The following is a 19,778-nucleotide window of genomic DNA, read 5'->3' as shown; positions in this document are numbered from 1 at the left end:
CTCTGGTTATTATGATCATCATGATTAGAGCAGTGAGCTGGCAGAATCGTTAGCACGCCGGACAAAATGCTTAGTGGTATTTTGTCTGCCGTTATGTTCTGAGTTCAAATTCCGCCGAGGTTGACTTTGCCTTTCATCCTTTCGGGGTCAATAAATTAAATACCAGTTACGCACTGAGGTCGATGTAATCGATTTAATCCCTTTGTCTGTCTCCTCTATGTTTAGCCCCTTGTGGGCAATAAAGAAATAACTCATTAGCACACTGGGCACAATGCTTAGTGGCAATCTGCCTGTCTTCACATTCTGAGTTCAAATTCTGTCAAGGTCAGCTCCACCATTCATCCTTTTGGGGTTAATATAAAATATCAGCTGAGTACTGGGGTTGATGTAACCAATTTACTCCTTCTACTGAAATTGCTGGCCTTAAACTAAAATTTCAAATCATTATTATTATCATGATTAATGTTAACCACTATATCAATCTACAGACTTTGTCTAAAGATGTCCACACTGCCAACTGAATTAATCTAGTTACTGGTTTCACTACCCAGATACTATCAAGATTTTAGCAATATCCTCTGCATTGTATAAAATTTACAATTTGTCTCCAGTTCTATTTTGTATCATCTGCCAATACAGAAACACAAATATAAAGTAGAATATATAACAAAATTATTCTTGTACTGACCTGTCTACTACCATGTAAAGAAGCTAGTTGAAGACAATTGGAGAATAGACAACCTTATGAAGCTGTCACGGGAGAACAGCAGGTACTTGAGATAAACAAGCTGCTTATCATTATTCAAGTAGACACAGGCACCAGTAAACAACCTCAAACGTCAGGGTATGAAATATTTCTTGATAAGACCTGGAACTGCTAACATCTATTTAAGCTATTTTAATTGTTGTGTTGAAAAGTAGAGTATTAGGTTAGATGGAAGAAACTATAGGCAAGAGAATTTTTATATGAATTTCAAATGTATAGAATCTGTCTAGCTAGAAAGAAGTTTGCTTTTCAACCGCATGATTCTAGGCAAGTATCTTCCACAAGTTGTGGGTTGATCAGAGATTTGCGAGTGGATTTGGCAGATGGAAACTGAAAAAAGCCTATTGTTTATGTTTGTGTGTGTGTGTGTGCATGCATGTCCCACCACTGCTCAAAAACCAATGTTGGTTTGTTTACATCCAGTAATTTAGTAGTTTGGCAAAAGAGACCAATAGCAGAGGTATCAGGCTTAATAAAGAATAAGTACTGTTTTGTTCAACTAAACCTGTCAAGGTGGTGCCCCAGTATGGCCACACCCCAGTAACTGAAACAAGAAAAAGATGGCAGTGAGCTGACAGAAACGTTAGCATGCCGGGCGAAATGCTTAGCAGTATTTCGCCTGCTGTTACATTCTGAGTTCAAATTCCACTGAGGTCGACTTTATCTTTCATCCTTTCGGGGTTGATAAATTAAGTACCAGTTATGCACTGGGGTAGATGTAATCGACTTAATCCCTTTGTCTGTCCTTGTTTGTCCCCTCTATGTTTAGCCCCTTGTGGGCAATAAAGAAATAAAAAAAAGATGCAAGATGTGTTGGTGTGTGCATTATCATCACTAATAAATCAGTCATCCTTCCTGTTTTTCTATTTCCTCTTATATTCACTTTGTACCACAAAAGTACTGTCACCATATCCCACTTTCTCTCTTTCCAAATAGGGAAGCCCCATATTCTCTTCCTTAGCAAGACACCTGTTCATATCCCTTTAACATACTTTCACTTCCTTCAATAGTAGGTGCAGGAGTGGCTGTGTGGTAAGTAGCTTACTTACCAACCACATGGTTCCGGGTTCATTCCCATTGCATGGAACCTTGGGCAAGCGTCTTCTACTATAGCCTTGTGAGTGGATTTGGTAGACGGAAACTGAAAGAAGCACGTCATATATATATGTTTGTGTGTGTGTGTTTGTGCCCCCAGCATTGCTTAACAACTGATGCTGGTGTGTTTACATCCCCGCCACTTAGTGGTTTGGCAAGAGAGACTGATAGAATAAGTACTAGGCTTACAAAGAATAAGTCCTGGGGTTGATTTGCTCAACTATTTATTCACATTGCTTTGAATTAATTCATATATTATCTCATAGCTGCAAGATTTTGGTATGACTATTTTGAGAACGACATTGTAGGGTAGGTGTGAAAGACCTGATGTGGTCAACTGGAGCATAAAACACACAAAATATTTGGGCCAGATATGGTAAATTAAAATACTGAAGGGTTAAACACATGAACCAATGAAACTGTTTATCATCATTGATTACAATTGTACACTCTTCTACCTGTATGCCTGGATATTTCTATGACAATGGCCTGACATCCATCAAATGTCTACCATGAATTTGGATACTTACATTGTTGACCTATCGTTATCATTTTGACATCCCCTTTTTCATGCTCACATGAGTTGAACAGAAGTTGCTGAGGTGGATTTTCTACAGGTGGATGCCCTTCCTGTCATCAACTCTCACCTGTTTCCAAGTCAGGTAATATCTCTCCATGATCAGGTACGTTTTCATGGAACACCGTAAATGAAGGGCACCGTTTGGATGACAGTGACACTCATCCACAATTATCATGTGATACCAAATTAAGGAGACAGTAACACACAAATACACATATATGATGGACTCCTTTAAGGTTTCTCCTCTGTCCCTTCTTACTCCCTGTCATACTCAACATTAATCCTTTTCTCTTTCTTGCCTCCTCTTCCTTCATTGTTGTCTTATACATAAATCTACTCACACAAATGACCGTTTTAAAAATTATTCTTGACAAGGAACTGTGCGCTTTTTAACAAATATAAATTTTAAAGATCAATATAAAATGTAAAACTAAAATTGCCAAATGATCTGTCTTGTGAAAATAGAAGTGCGCAGTTTAGAATGCAAGGACATGGTAGGGACACCATATTTTATGCAGCTGGTAGGGACACCATATTTTATGCAACCCTATTATACTACATCATCGTTTAACGACCGCGTTCCATGCTAGCATGGGTTGGACGGTATGACTGAGGGCTGGCGAACCAGATGGCTGCACCAGGCTCCAGTCAAAATGTGGCAGAGTTTCTACAGCTGGATGTCCTTCCTAATGCCAACAACTCCGAGAGTGTACTGGGTGCTTTTACATGCCACCGGCACAGGGGCCAGTCAGGCAGTACTGGCAACGACCTTGCTCGAATCTTTTTACACATGCCAACGGCACAGGTGCCAGTAAAGCGATGCTGGTAACGATCCTGCTCAAATGGTGCCTCCTACATGCCACCAGCACGGAAGCCGGTTAGCCACTCTGGCAACGATCACACTCGGATGGTGCTCTTAGCACCCTACTAGCACGGGGCACAGGTGCCAGTAAGGCGAAGCCGGTAACGATCACACTCGAATAGTGCCTTTTATGTGCCACTGGCACAGAAGCCGGTTAGCCGCTCTGTCAACGATCACGCTCGTATGGTGCTCGTGCCCGTCATCGAGTATATTAAATGTTTTTGTAAGTCAATACTGTGTTAGCAGTGCTATCACATCATTTGTCACGGTTTTCTTTACAGATTTTCTTTAGAAATTATAGCCAGCACTGATTTCATTACGAAATTTTGTGTTCAAGATGCCAGACACAAACAACAATGAGATTGAAGATGAAAAATGGGTAACAGGCATAACATGTCATATTTCAGGAGTTTTTGCTCCTTTATCAACTCCCATCCAATTTATAAAACATCTATGAACACATTGCTTAAATAGCCACAAAATACAGTGGCGTAGCGTTATTGGATATACACCAATTTTACATATTAAACACATTCCTGGAAGCTGGTACGTAAATATTAATGACCTGTAGGGACACCGTATCTTGTTATGCTGGTTATAATTTCTATTGAAACTATTGGCAATCAAAGGAAATATCAACCAATACCACAACTATCTACATATGTTTGATTATTATATCAATTTATTTATTCATTCTGAATAGTAGAAAGTACAGCTGTGTATTTAAAATAATGTGAATGAAGTTTCTCCTTATCTGTGTGGTGTGACAATAAATTAATAACAGCAATGATATATATATATATATAATATGTATGTATATATAAACACAAAGCATTAATATTAAATAAGAATTTAGGTCCAGTTTATGGAAAAACCCTGATAGCTGTAAATATAAAATGTATACCAAGAGTCACTGAGTAATTAAAAAACTTCTTTTTCTTTTTGTATTAGAGTTATCTTGATGGACTTATTAACTAAAAGAACAAAAGACAGAAAACAAAAATGAACTTGTGAATGGCAGACTTTCACAGATCACAGATCAAAGATATAGAAACACTGCATTGATGAAATGAAATAATAATAATAATAATAATAACAAAAAAAAACAAAAACAAAGTATAAAGAAGCAGTACAAAGTGAGGAGGTATTATTGTTTTTTTTTTTCTTTCTTTCTTTCGTTAATTTAGAAGTTTCATCTTGGAGGGTTTTTAGTAGACACTCATATAAGGCTAGAGTGACACCTCTTTTGTTGACTTTTGATTTAGCCAGCAATACTAAAATCTCAAGTCACCATTCCTGCTCTAAATAGCTTGCTCTTAAAACTGGGAACATTTGAGAATCATTTAAAAAAAAAAATAAATAAAGGAAAATAAAATAAAAACACAGGCGTTAATTTTAGACAACCATACCATTTGTATTATTAGAATTCATGATAGATAATTAATTAATTAATGAACTGGGAAAAATTATAAAACAGGAATAATCCGTTTTCTCAATTTTTTTAAAAGTAAAATGTTGCCTTTTTTGTTTCTGGTGGAAAAATAATAGTAAAGGAAAAAAAAAACATTAAATAAAAATGCGTTGAGATGAAATAACATCTGATTGTTTTAAAGACTGATAAAATAACAAAATGAGAGAGCTGGGGGTTGAAATAATGTAACAGAAAGAACTCATTCCAAAGTTGAAAATTGGTAAGACTTTGTCAATATCATTTTCATAATGTAATCACACAGATGCAAGCATTAGTTCTTTCCTCACTGACTGTAAAAAATAAAAAATACTAGAGATAATTCTTCAAAATTTCCTTGTTAGTTAATATTTCATTTAGCTCTATATTTCGCCAATCATTTTTGATATCGTCAAAGTGGTTATCAAAATCCATGAGTTTGCGATATATTGCTGGTGTCTCCAGTACTTGGGATGCAGTGAGAAGGGTCTCTTCTTCAACTGTTTGTCTGCAAGAAAGCAATTCTAAAGTTAGAAGTGTGTTAATAACGACGACAGACATGAAGGTGACATTAAAAAAAAAATGCTGCATGAGATGTTACTGAACATCTTGGCAAACATGAGGGAACTTTGTAGAAAATCGAAAGGGTACCATGACCCGAATTTCCTATTGGCAAACAACCCCTGGTGCTGTCCTTAACAGTTGCTATGTGTCTGACATCGAAAATACAAAATTGGTTTCATCTTGCCTCTGAATATCTTTCTTTTACAAGACATCAACTTGTTGTCTAGGTATGGACAAGTTCACGATATCTGCTTGGGTACTCAGGATGTAAAGAGCTGTTAGAAATACTGCAAATCATTTTATCCAACGCTCAAAGAATTCTGCCAATCCACTGTCTTGTATTGTTTTATTTTATTAACCCCAGAACAATGTAAAGCAAGGTTGGCCTCAGTGAGATTTGGACTCAGAACTTAAACAGTGAGAACAAGTATACAAGACACTTTGTCTGCTAATATAAACGAGCCTCAAAAATTTTAATGGCTAATTACAATTTCAAAGACTATAATGAAATCCACATGAGAGAAAGCCTCCATATGGTTGCTTTATCTTCTAAAAATAACAACCAGATGTATCACGCACTTAAAGCACAATATCATCATTGCCTTCAAGTCCAGTTTTCCATGGATCAGACAATTTGTTGAGACAGATTTTCTATGGCCAGATGCCCTTCTTGTCACCAATCATCACTTGGTTTCCAAGTAAGGTATTTTCACTTTGGTGGACATGTTTTCACGTGACTGGAAATGACAGGTACCACTTTTACAACACTGAAACTCATTTACAGCTAGTGTAATCCAGTCAGGCGGTACTGGATTCGAGCAAGGTCGTTGCCAGTACCGCCTGACTGGCCCCCGTGCCGGTGGCACGTAAAAGCACCCACTACACTCTTGGAGTGGTTGGCGTTAGGAAGGGCATCCAGCTGTAGAAACTCTGCCAAATCAAGACTGGAGCCTGGTGCAGCCATCTGGTTCATCAGCCCTCAGTCAAAATCGTCCAACCCATGCTAGCATGGAAAGCGGACGTTAAACGATGATGATGATGATGTATGTTAAGATAAGGAGACAAGAATATGCACACAAACATTTAATGGACTACTTTCAGTTTCATGCACCAAATCCACTCACAAAGCTTTGTTCAGCCTGGGGCTACAGTAGAAGACACTTGCCCAAGGTGCCACACAGTGGGACTAAGCCCAGAGCCGTGGGGTTGGGAAGCAAACTTCTTAAAACTCAACTATCGTTATCATCCTTTCACATCCCTTTTCCAGGATGGCATGGGTTGGTCAATTTGGTCAGAGCTGCACCAGGCTCCAGTCTGATTTGTTATGGTCTTTTTGGCTGGATGCCCTTCCTAACACCAGCCACTTTACAGCCATGAAAAAGAATTTTTGCAAAAGGAAATACTATCAGAGAAAATTTCACCACTACCCATCTGTTAGTCTCTTCTCACATTTGTGTAAAATTGCCTACTCCAAATTTCCTTACCCCTATTTTCTCTTGTATTCAGCTTTAGAAAGTACAAAGCAAAGACGAGGGCTAACTTAGTCCTCAGACAGGTCAGATTCTTATTTCTTTATTGTCCACAAGGGGCTAAACAAGGACAAAGGTATTAAGTTGATTACAACGACCCCAGTGCGTAACTGGTACATAATTTATCGATCGCGAAAGGATGAAGGGCAAAATTGACCTTGGCGGAATTCAAACTCAGAACGTAACAGCAGATAAAATACCACAAAGCATTTCGCCCGGCGTGCTAACGTTTCTGCCAGCTTGCCACCTTCATTCAGATTCTGCCAAACTGTCCAACCCATGCCAATATGGAATATGGACATTAAATGATAATTCTGGATACATAGAAAGATATTTTAACCCTTTAGCATTGTAAACCAGCCACATCTGGCCAAAATATTCCACTTGCTTTATGTTCAAATTGTCTAGATCTAGCTTCTCGCACCAGCCCTACAATATTATTCTAAAAATTAACAGTTATTTCATCAAAATCTTAAAACTACAAGATAAAGCATGATTAATAAAAAACAAAGTGAATAAATAAGTATTGCTTTCAACAGAATAATGTGAATACTGAAGGGTTAAATTGACAGCTCAAGGGATGCGAGATTAAATTCACAGCAGTTATTTTGTTGTGTTACTGTATTCTACATGCACTGATCCAACTTAATGTTAGGAAGTAGATTTTATGTAAAAAAAAGTAAACAGGATTGATCATACACTGATAGAGAAATCTCATCACAAATGATCATGATATTGCATTTGGACATAGAAAAATAGATATCATTCTATACTTGTACTCATCATCATCATTTAACATCTACCTTTCCACACTTGCATGGGTCAGATAGAATTTGCTGAAGCAGATTTTTCTACAGCTTGATGACATTCCTGTTGCCAAGACTTATCTGCTTCCAAATAAAGTAATACACACGTACATGGGTATACATTTATACACACACACACACACATAGATAACTCTAAAATAGACAGATATCATTCATTATACTACTTTATCTATGCGGAGACTACCTGGTGCATCAAACAATGTTGATGTATTTTGCACAAAGTAGGTCAACCGAATATTAGATTAAGTACTTCAATGCATCAAATGACATTATTTTGTTTCCAGAAACAAATCCTTCAAAAATAGTGTGCATTTACTTCTGAGGCATGGCTCAGTGGTTAGAGTGTCAGGCTCACAATCATGAGGTAGTGAGTTCGATTCCTGGGCCGGGTTGTGTGTTGTGTTTTTGGCAAGACACTTTATTCAATGTTGCTCCAGTTCACTCAACTGTAGAAATTAGTTGCAACGTCACTGGTGCCAAGCTGTATCAGCCTTTGGATAACATCAGTGGCATGGAGATGGGAAGCTAGTATTCATGACCAAAGGGGGTCCCTTACACACATAGACACAACAGGCTTCTTTCAGTTTTCATTTACCGTCAAATCTACTCACAAGGTTTTGTTGGTGGGTCCAGGGTTATGATAGCAGACATTTGCCCAAGGTATCATGAAGAGGGACTGAACCTGAAACCATGTGGTTGGGAAGCAAGCTTCATGTGCACATATTTTACATGTAGTGTATTTTAAATGTAGTGATGATTCCAAACTTTGATGAAACAGAAAGGAACACTTACTTTTTGTCAGCTTCTTTCCACATGTTGTCTTTATAAAGATAAATTTTGTAAGCTTCTGATACACACTGAGGTGATACTTTGTTATTATTCACCTATGAAATAGAACACAAATTAAACATTAAATATTGTCCAAATGTTACAAAAGTTGGTGAAGGTTAGAGTCCAATGTGGTAGCAAAGCATTTTCAAAATGAATTCACCATGTTGATCTTTAGCAGCCCTGAGTATAAAGTGGTAAAGTGTGTCTAGGAGGAAGAGGTAGAGATCTATATATATACAACTCAACTTGTGTGTATCTGTGTGTTTAACTTCCCGGTACATCTCCTAGCCAACAAATCATAGAACCACCAAAAATGGATCACTTAAAGTTTAGGCGAATGAAAATTGAACTGCGCTATTTCTGTTCCGAAATTCATCTCGCAAGTGCAAAACTCGATAATGTGTTTGTTTAGGCCTTATCCCATGCATTGAATAGTGAACTTTACTCAGTCAGCTGTTTGACATGAACTGTGTTCACCACATGTGTAAGCATGCGTAAATTGCATGAAAAATAAAAAATCAAGATACAAAACATTGTAGAAATTCGGCAAAGAAATGAATTTTCGGGATGTAGTCTGGAGGGTTTTTTCGTATTAATCGTTTGGACTTTGTGAACACATACCAATTGTTTTCATAACATTTTTAACGCTTTGAATTAAATGTGACCATTTTGCGTTGAGTCTGCAGTTTGAATCACTTTTAGCAGGCCGGATTTTAGATCATCACGATACATCGCCAGCGACTCCCTGAAACTCTCCCCTGAAATCCCTGTTGAGAAATACTGATCTAAAAGAATAATTCAACAATGCAATTATTTGATCAACAAAAATTTATGAAATGCTTCTACATACTTCCTACTGAGGAAATAGAGGGCATTAAATGCTTGATTTTAAAACCAAAATAATTGAATTTTGATTGAACTCCATCCAAGTTTAGCTTAATTCGCGCGTGCATAGAACGCACAAGCCGGACAATACTGCTAGTATAAAATAAACAGGGAATTTGGTGGCTTTGCCTGAAAGGCTATTGTTTATAGGAAAGTGTGGATAATTGTGTGACTAAGGAAGCTATTGTTCATGTTTTGGTCATGATCGAGATTAGTAAAAATCTCCAACAGCCCATTCCACTAGCTGAGAAAAGGTGCCATAGAAGAGGAATAATTCATTACTTATAGAACAATTTAACTCCTTTCATTACTGTATTTATTTTGAGATGCTCTGTGTTTCTTTCAATTATTTTAAGTAAAACAAAGAATTTAGTAAAATAACTTAGAGTCAGTAACATAAATTGTGACTAAGGTTTGGTGGAAGATTTTAATTCAAAACTTTTGAAAACAAGACATTTGTACAACAGAGCCAGAGGCGGTTTCGGCCGGGTTGGTAATGAAAGGGTTAAACAGCTATGTCGAAGGATTCAGTGAAATTAAATGTGATATTTTTGGCAAGAATCAAAATGCTAACAACAGCTGGAAACAGTTGAGTTATCTGCTGCCAGTTACCTGCTTAGCAAAGACCACCCACTGGTCATTGAAGCTTTCTCCCATTAGAACTCTCTTAACTTGTACTTTTTAATGATACAGGGTAGCTTCCTCCAAGAAGAAAGGCCGTAATTTCTACAACTTCTTGTTTAGACATTCGAAGGTTGTCGGCGGCTCAAGGAATTTAGGAGTGAATACTCAAGAAAAATCAAATAAATAGGTTGGCCAAGCAAACTATTTATTTGATTGTGGGGACAAGGGGGTGGCAGAATCCTTTTAAAATGTGATAAAATGATATACTAACCATAAATATACATGAATCTGCAAAATATTCCTGTATCTTCTTGCCAATTAAATAGGCAACATTATCAGGTCTGCAAATATAGAAAAAAAGAAAAAAGGTTGATTATGATTACAGAGAATTATGAACAAAAACACTGTGAAGTATAAATATTTGTCACTAATAATTTTCAGAGATTATAGCTAAATATTCAACCAATTTTTAACCAATTACCATTCAGATTACAACAGGTAAGTATTTTCTTATTCTTTTACTTGCTTCAGTCATTTGACAGTGGCCATGCTGGAGCACCCACTTGAAGGGTTTTTAGTTAAACAAATCAAATCCAGGACTTATCTTTGTTTAAGCCTAGTACTTATTCTATTGGTCTCTTTTGCCAAATCGCTAAGCTACTGGAATGTAATCACACCAACACCGGCTGTCAAGCAGTAAGGGGTCGGAGACACAAACGCAAACACACATACATATATAAATATAAACATGGTTCCAGGTTCATTCCCACTGCATGGCACCTTGGGCAAGTGTCTTCTACTATAACCTTGGGACAACCAAAGCCTTGTGAGTGGATTTGGTAGATGGAAACTGAAAAAAGCTCATCGTATATATATATATAAACTTGTGTGTGTGTGTTTGTGTGTCTGTCCCCCCAACATTGCTTGACAACTGATGCTGGTGTGTTTACTGAAAGAAGGCCATCGTATATATGTATATATATATATATATATATATATGTATGTGTATATGTTTGTGTGTCTGTGTTTGTCCCCCTAGCATTGCTTGACAACTGATGCTAGTGTATTTACGTCCCCGTCACTTAGCGGTTCAGCAAAAGAAAATGATAGAATAAGTACTAGGCTTCCAAAGAATAAGTCCTGGGGTCGATTTGCTCATCTAAAGGTGGTGCTCCAGCATGGCCGCAGTCAAATGACTGAAACAAGTAAAAGAGTAAAATTAAAAATTTATCAAAACTAACTGTTACTCAGTAATTTAAAATACTTAGACAACAAATATCATTTGATTACTGGGGTTGATGTGATCAACTTAGCCCATCTCCTGAAATTTGAACTAATATATATAATATATATATATATATATATAATATATATATATATATATATTATATATATATATATAATGTATCAGGACATGAAATGTAAAAGCCGGACTAGACTATTTTATGCGCAACTCCATTGTCTCCCGAGACAAAAAGGATGCCAACAACAACATATATATATATATATTTATGAGGCAAATGAAAATCGAAATCGATCAACATCAATGGAAATTGCAGCTGTGATACCATCCGAACGTGGCCATTGCCAGCACTGCCCCGACTGGCCTCGTGCCGGTGGCACGTAAAAAGCACCATCCGATCGTGGCCATTGCCAGCCTCGCCTGGCTCCCATGCCGGTGGCACGTAAAAAAGCACCATCTGATCGTGGCCGTTTGCCGGCCTCGTCTGGCACCTGTGCCAGTGGCACATAAAAAGCACCCACTACACTCACGGAGTGGTTGGCGTTAGGAAGGGCATCCAGCTGTAGAAACATTGCCAAATCAGACTGGGCCTGGTGCAGCCTTCTGGCTTCCCAGACCCCAGTTGAACCATCCAACCCATGCTAGCATGGAATTCGGGTGCTAAACGATGATGATGATGATATGCATGCACAACAGGCTATAATAGAAGGCATTTGCGTAAGGTACCACACATTGGGCCAAAACCCAAAACCGAGTGACTGGGAAGCAAACTTCTCACCACTCAGCCACACATTTGCCTTTATAATACTCAAATAAAATGCAGCAGCACTTATACAGTGTTTCAATGTCCATAGCACCTATGCTGAAGAGTGTGTGCTTTAAATCTGCATTGAAGTTTGACAGTAGGAAGAAATTTCCAGAGCGGCCTAAGTCTCTTGTGTTAAATAGCAACCACTTAAAAATAGTTAAAAAGTTCTATAATTTGCATGATGAATGGAATAATTCTTTCTTAGGGGCTCTAGCCAAAAAAAAAAAATGCAGAAAAGAAATCAAGCTAAAATATTCTACATGTTTTAATGTTCAAAACTGGTCAGATCAGCACCTCCCCCAACACCTACATTACAATGTCAGGATCTTTTCGGTTTGAACAGCAGTTTTTAACATAATTTCTAGGTAACTAAAAAATTTTAAACTTCGTATACTGGTAGAATGTGTTTATAAAACATCTTTTTCTCTTGGCTTTATTGAGAAAATTCTATAGTTTTTTTAAGATATTTGTTGTTTTTTTCTTCAATTTCTGCAATTTCAACCAATCAAATGTCTATTGAGTTAAAAAGCATTCTGTGCAGTATGAATATGTCCCTCGTTTAAGAAACAGATTCGGTTTATTTACATTTGTGAAGACAAAAAGATACCCTTCCCCCATCCCTAACCCTAAAAGAGAGTGAAATGCAATAGATCGATTCTAGGGTCATAATTATGGGTGACAATTTCATATGACACCGCTAGAAAAAACTGCCGTTCAAACTGAAAAGATCCCAATGTCATTGTAAAAATAAACAATCACAATATCAAAAGCTTGAGGCTACAAGATAATGCATGGTGGTGATGACAAGTGATTGAGCTTGCTGTGTTTAAGACACGTCAAGCCAAGTGTAATCGTTATAACCAGTGCCAGTGATGTAAAAGGCACCCACTACACTCTTGGAGTGGTTAGCATTAAGTAAGGCAACCAGCGATAGAAACCAAGCCAAACTAGACAAAAATATTTGGTCAAATTCAAATCTGAAAGACCGAGTTGTAAGACTTTCTTTTCTTGTCTCCTGAACTTCAACATTTTCTGGATTCACTTTTTCTCTATAAAGTTCACATTATTTAACCACCAAATCACAGATATTTCTCTACCAGCAGACAGCTATTTGTTTTAATTGCCTATATTTCTATTCTTACTACACTGACCTACTAACACATATTAAAACATGCATCCAATAAAGCCTTTGAAAAATGCCATAAATAGGAACCAAGCCAAACTGTTTGACCTAGTTATGATAATTAGGTCAAATATCCCTAAGTAGGTCACCATTATCAAAGAACAATCAGCAGTCATGACATTTAATTATATAAAAAAAAAAAAGTTAATTGGAGATCTAACTGATATTCCATTCTACATCTTGTATACCTACTTCCTTTTTGCAATACTTAGCTACTGTGACTCATCAGTAGCTGATAGTCACTATTATTGGCTTATATTTTAGCAATTCTAATTCTTACACCAACTGCATTGTATATGTAACGGAAACTCTCCTCATATCTACCCAATCCTGTTTTTATCAGGTCACCAAAGACACATGAATAGAGGAAAGCTGAAATCAGTTATAAGGAGTGATCGCAAATTTCAATTTTTTTCATCTAACGGTATATCTAACATCAATAACACTTTAGACTTCTTATTTATCATGTCATAACATTCACTATTTTGTTTCCAGTTTAACTTTTATAAATTGGTGGACATCTGTTCGCTGTGCTTGAAAAGACATGTCAAGTTGAGTAAAATTGTGGTTGTCTTTGCATACAGGCATGTCCCCCGGCATCCCTCTCCATCCGAGTGTTCCTAATCTTGAGGGCTTGTGGGTGCTGATGCCATGGAAACAGCACCTGTACTAGTACCACGAAAAAATACCTGTGCCAGTGCTGCATAAAAGCACCCACTACACTTTGTAAAGTGGCTGGTATTAGGGCATCCAGCTGTAGAAACCATGCCAAAACAGATATGGAGCTCAGGCAGCTCCTGTCAATCTGTCCAACCCATGCCAGCATGGAAAACAGATGTTAAATGATGATGATGATGGTGGTGGTGGTGTTGTTGCAAGAATTATTTTCATAGTTGAAAATATTTCCTATTGCCTATCACTTATCATCATCATCATCATTGTTTAACGTCCGCTTTCCATGCTAGCAAGGGTTGGACGATTTTGACTGAGGGCTGGCGAACCAGATGGCTGCACCAGGCTCCAATCTTGATTTGGTAGAATTTCTACAGCTGGATGCCCTTCCTAATGCCAACCACTCCGAGAGTGTAGTGGGTGCTTTTTACGCGCCACCGGCACGGGGGCCAGTCAGGAGGTACTGGCAACGACCTCACTCGAATCTTTTTACACATGCCACCAGCACAGGGTGAGTAAATGAAGGCTAGCAACATTATGTTTTGCAAAGGAGCTGAAAACAAATGTATAGTTTGATCTGATGCCCACGTGGATGTCCAATCTACAGCAAGAAATGTGATCTAATCAAACACCTTGTCCACAACAATAGATGTAAAAGAAAAAAAAACCTGGTTTTAGACCAGATATTTTTTCTTGTAGTAAAGACAAATGTATCCATAGTTACCTGTAATGACAGTTTTGACAATTCTAAAATAATTACTATTCATTTAATTCAATCATTGAAAGTATTTTATATTTTCACTTATTTCAGTCATAGGACCGTGGCAATGCAGGGGCACTCCCTCCAAAGGTTTAGTCAAATCTAGCCCAGTACTTATGTTTCAGGTCTAGTATTTATACTGTTGGTATCTTTTGCTGAACCACTAAGTTATAGATATAAACAAATCAACACTGGTGTCAAGCTGTGATGGGAGACAAACACACATGGACTTATATATATATCATCATTGTGCCGGTGGCACGTAAAAAGCACCATCCGATCGTGGCTGTTGCCAGCCTCGCCTGGCCCCTGTGCTGGTGGCACATAAAAAGCACCATTCGACTGTGGTGCCGGTGGCACATAAAAAGCACCCACTACACTCACGGAGTGGTTGGCATTAGGAAGGGCATCCAACCGTAGAAACATTGCCAGATCAGACTGGGCCTGGTGCAGCCTTCTGGCTTCCCAGAACCCTGGTCGAACCGTCCAACCCATGCTAGCATGGAGAACGGACGTTAAACGATGATGATGATGATACATACAACGGGCTTCTTTCAGTTTCCGTCTACCAAATCCACTCACAACGCTTTGGTCAGCCCGAGGCCATAGTAGTAGACACTTGCCCAAGGTGCCATGCAATGGGACTGAACCCAGAACCATGTGGTTGGGAAGCAAACTTCTTACCACACAGCCACTCCTGCACCTGCTTAGACAATTTTTTTTTATTCTTAACCATTATTTATAACTTTTCCAAGTACAAATCAAAATAATGGAGTAAAAAAAAAAATTGCACATAGAATGATTTAAATTTCTAAAAGCCAAGAAAATGGTTAGAAAAATCTACACAAATTGTAGACGTCTTCTGCTAATTCAGTCTTACCACAAAAAAATACATAGGTGCCAGCGGCACATAAAAAGCACCATCCGAACGTGGCCGATGCCAGCGCCACCTTGACTGGCTTCTGTGCCGGTAGCACAGGACCTGCTGTGCTTGAGGAGACCTATTGAGTCAAGTACATCAACATCAAAATAAATATCAAATGGAAATTGTAGTTGTGATACCTGTACCGGTGGTACGTAAAAAAGCACCGAATGTGGCTGATGACTGGCTTCTGTGTTGGTGGCACGTAAAGAGCAGCAACCGATCGTGGCTGCTTCCAACCTCCCCTGGCACCTGTGCCGGTAGCACGTAAAAAGCACCCACTACACTAACAGAGTGGTTGACGTAAGGCAGGGCATCCAGCTGTAGAAACACTGCCAGATCAGACTGGAGCCTGGTGCAGCCTCCTGGCTTCCCAGACCCTGGTCGAACCATCCAACCCATGCTAGCACAGAAAACGGATGTTAAACGATGATGATGATGATGATGTATGCAGCACATTCTGTAAGAATGTAAAAAGTGAAAAGAGAAGAAATGCTGCAAAGTACTTTGTTTGACATGCCAACAATTCTACCAGCCAATGATAATAATAATAATCCTTTCTACTAAAGACACAAGGCCTGAAATTTTGTGGGTGGGAACTAGTTGATTACACTAACCCCAGTGTTTTACTGGTATTTAATTTATCGGCCCTGAAAAATTTTAACTCAGAACGTAAAGATGGACGAAATACTGCAAAGCATTTTGCCCCTCATGCTTACCAATTCAGTCAGCTTCCTGCCATAAGAATTATTATGATTTCAAGTTTTAGCACATGGCCAGCAATTTTAGGAAGATTCTAATACATTGAACCCCTATACTTGACTGGTACTTTATTGCTCCCAAGGGAATGAAAGATGAAGTCAACTTCAGCAGGACAGGAACTCAGAACAGAAGGAGCTGGAAGTAAAGCTAAGTATTTTGTCCAACACACTAACAATTCTGCCAGCTTGGTAATAATAATAATGATAATAATAATAATGGCTTCAAATTTTGGCATATGGCAACCAGTTTTTGAGGGGAGGGGGCAAGTTGATTACATCAACCCCAGTGTTTGACTGGTACTTACTTACTGACCCTGAAAAGATGAAAGGCATAGTTGACTTCAGTGGAGTTTGAACCCAGAATGTAAAGACAGACAAAATGTTTATCAGCATTTTGTCAAGCATGTCAACGGTTCTGCCAGCTCGCCACATTTTTGACAATAATAATAATACTGATTTCAAATTTTGGCACAAGGTCCAGCAATTTGGGAGGAGAGGAAAAGTCAATTACGTTGACCCCAGTTTTTCACTGCTACTTAATTTATCAATCCAGAAAGGATGAAAAGGCAAAGTTGACATCAACAGAATTTGAACACAGAATGTAAAGACGAATGAAATGCTGCCAAGTATTTTGCCCAGCATGCTAATGATTCTGCCAGCTCACCACCTCGACAATAATAATAATTAATTCTTTTTTATTGGCCTCAAAGGGCTGACAAATATGATTAGAAAACATAAAGGGACAAAACAGGACGAAAGGTTACAAAAGGTTTTGTCTGTTTGTGAAAACATCTAGTAAAAAGCAGTATAACAATGAAAAACTCCCAATAGAGGAGACACTTCGAAAAAAGAAAAGGTCTCACATGGAAAAACCCATAAAAGCCACGGGAGCCTGGTCAAAAAGGGGGGTAGAGAGCCCCTTTCTCCTTTTATAATACCCTTTTCAATTACAGGCGAAACCTGAGAATTGGTCCGTTTATACTGGCCATTCTTGCACAATTCACCCATCTTTCAGAAAACTTGCTATCAGACAGCACTCTCCTCTCTAACCTCATCTTCCTTTTCAAGAGAAACTTGAAAAAGTTGATGAGGCCTTGACCAAAGAGGAAAGTGTCTAACTTTAGCCCTTTCAAACAGGCCCACCATACAACCACTAGGCACAGGAAAATGGCTTTGCCCTCCTTGTTGAAGGAGGTAGGGGGGGCAATCTTCACTATGGATTCAGCTGACAGCCGGATTCGTCCTATACGTGACAGTAGCGGTTCGACATAAACCCATAGTTCAGCAATACTTGGGCACTGGACGAGTGCGTGCAGAACAGTTTCGGTGTCCTGGCAACACCTCGGGCAGGCCCGGCTGATGGCACTTCCGTGCCGGTAGAGTTTATCCCGAACAGGCAGAGCCCCTCGGTAGCACTGCCAGGCGAGGGACCTTTGGAAATTATCCATTGGCCCCGGCCCGAAAGTCCTTACGAACAGACCGCTCAGTTCGTTATCATCAACGCCTAGTTTCCCCAAGAACATCATCGCATTTTTCCTCCACTAACCCTCTATAGAATGCTAGAGTGGAACTAAAACTGATCGCATTGCCCGCCTGGCAGAGGCCAGAGAGAGCTTGACGGCACTCGAGGTGCCAAGCGCCCTTTCTCGGTCTACGTTTGATCCAGGTCTGCAGCTCTGTCAAAGAGACGAGCTGCGGAAAGTCGCGTCTGACAAAAGATGACTACACCTGTTCACCGTCTAGGAAACGCTTGAGACGTTATAGCCTGAGCGCATGTCTGCGCATCAGTAACCACGGCATGCCAAGGCCTCCGTTTAGCGGTCGTTGACAGCAGATGGATCGCCTGACCAGTGGTACCTGACCCTTCCACAAAAAGTCGAAGAGCAGACATACCAGCTTGGCCAACCAGCGGTTGGGACAAGGGACGATGGTCAAGCGGTAATAGATGACGGATACGATGTACGCATTCGCCGCCTCCACTCAACCTTTCAGAGACAGCTTCCTCTCGGCCCATTTCTGGGTGAGTTTGGCCACCCTGATATAATAATAATAATTCTTTCTACTATAGGCACAGGGCCTGAAATTTTGAGGAATGGCTAGTCGATTACATCGACCCCAGTACTCAACTGGTATATATTTTACCAACCCTGAAAGGATGAAAGGCAAGGTCGACCTCAGCAGAATTTGAACTCAGAATGTAAAGACAGAGGAAATACCATTAAGCATTTCGTCTGGCATGCTAACAATTCTGCCAGTTCACTGACTAAATAATAATGTTTTCTGAGTTAGGCACAAGGGCAACAGTTTGGAGGGGAAATGGCTAGTTGGTCACTACTGACCCCAATACTTGACTGGTACTTTATTTTACTAACACCAGCGGGATGGAACACAAAGCTGACCTCAGCTAGATTTGAAATCAAGACATAAAGAACCAGAAAAAATACAGCAAGACACTTTGTCCAACACTAATGATTCTGCACTGATAATAAAATTCATAACAACTAGCTACGGCAGTACATATTCTAAAATTGAAACGATATAGAGAAGATTAGCATGGCCCCTACACAAGGTTGACATGCAAATTCGTGAAACATTCCATATTTTCCTACATAGGCACAGGAGTGGCTGTGTGGTAAGTAGCTTGTTTACCAACCACATGGTTCTGGGTTCAGTCCCACTGAGGGGCACCTAGGGCAAGTGTCTTCTTCTATAGCCTCAGGCTGACCAAAGCCTTGTGAGTGGATTTGGTAGATGGAAACCGAAAGAAGCCCGCCATGTGTGTGTGTGTATATATATACATATACATATGTTTGTGTGTCTGTGTGTCCCCTCACATTGCTTGACAACCGATGCTTGTGTGTTTATGTCCCCGTAACTAAGTGGGCCAACAAAAGAGACCGATGGAATAAGTACTCGGCTTACAAAGAATAAGTCCTGGGGTCGACTTACTTGACTGAAAAAGTGGTGCTGCAACATGGCTGCAGTCAAATGACCAAAACAATTTTTTAAAAATGTAATAAAATTCATAACAACTTACTTTGAATTGCAATAGTTTTCATTGGCTTGGTAATATCCACCAATGACCAAACCTTTACTTTTACAATATATATCTATCTGAAAAACAACAACAAAAACAGCAGGTTCAGCAGAATAAATAAAAGTAGCCACAGTAAGTATCTTTAATAAGGGAATAACAAAAATAATTAGTGAATAGTGTTGATAGTGATGATGGTGTCATGACTGTCATTATTATTATTATTATTATTATTATCAGCTTTCCCATGCTGGTGTGGTTTGGACAGATTTGAAATACAGCAGCCTTCCACAGGTCTTATCGGTCTCGGGCCAGTTCTACAGTAAAGTTCTTAGCTGCTTCTCTTATGGCAATTTCAAACTGCTGACTTATTTCATGCCATCTG

General features: G+C 39.0%; 1 protein-coding gene and 1 non-coding gene across 2 annotated transcripts in view; one reads left to right on the top strand and one right to left on the bottom strand.

Moving 5' to 3' along the window:
* Positions 1 to 3,963: 3,963 nt before the first annotated feature.
* The window catches only part of LOC115221104 (ER membrane protein complex subunit 8), a 17,815-nt gene continuing 2,000 nt past the window's right edge, over positions 3,964 to 19,778 (bottom strand). Inside the window, exons 2-5 of the mRNA XM_029791318.2 lie at positions 19,397 to 19,473; positions 10,282 to 10,351; positions 8,463 to 8,554; positions 3,964 to 5,258 (exon numbers count right to left, since the gene is read on the bottom strand). Coding sequence (XP_029647178.1) covers positions 5,084 to 5,258; positions 8,463 to 8,554; positions 10,282 to 10,351; positions 19,397 to 19,473 — 414 coding nt within the window. The 3' untranslated portion in view covers positions 3,964 to 5,083. The remainder of the gene's footprint in view (positions 5,259 to 8,462; positions 8,555 to 10,281; positions 10,352 to 19,396; positions 19,474 to 19,778) is intronic.
* On the top strand, positions 18,861 to 18,964 carry LOC115221138. Its single transcript, XR_003882615.1, has one exon. It is a non-coding gene; the product is annotated as a U6 spliceosomal RNA (small nuclear RNA).

This window comes from Octopus sinensis, linkage group LG17, assembly GCF_006345805.1.
Source record: "Octopus sinensis linkage group LG17, ASM634580v1, whole genome shotgun sequence".
Taxonomy (NCBI): domain Eukaryota; kingdom Metazoa; phylum Mollusca; class Cephalopoda; order Octopoda; family Octopodidae; genus Octopus; species Octopus sinensis.
Note: the sequence above shows the minus strand (reverse complement) of the source record. Positions and strands in the feature narration are given on the sequence as shown.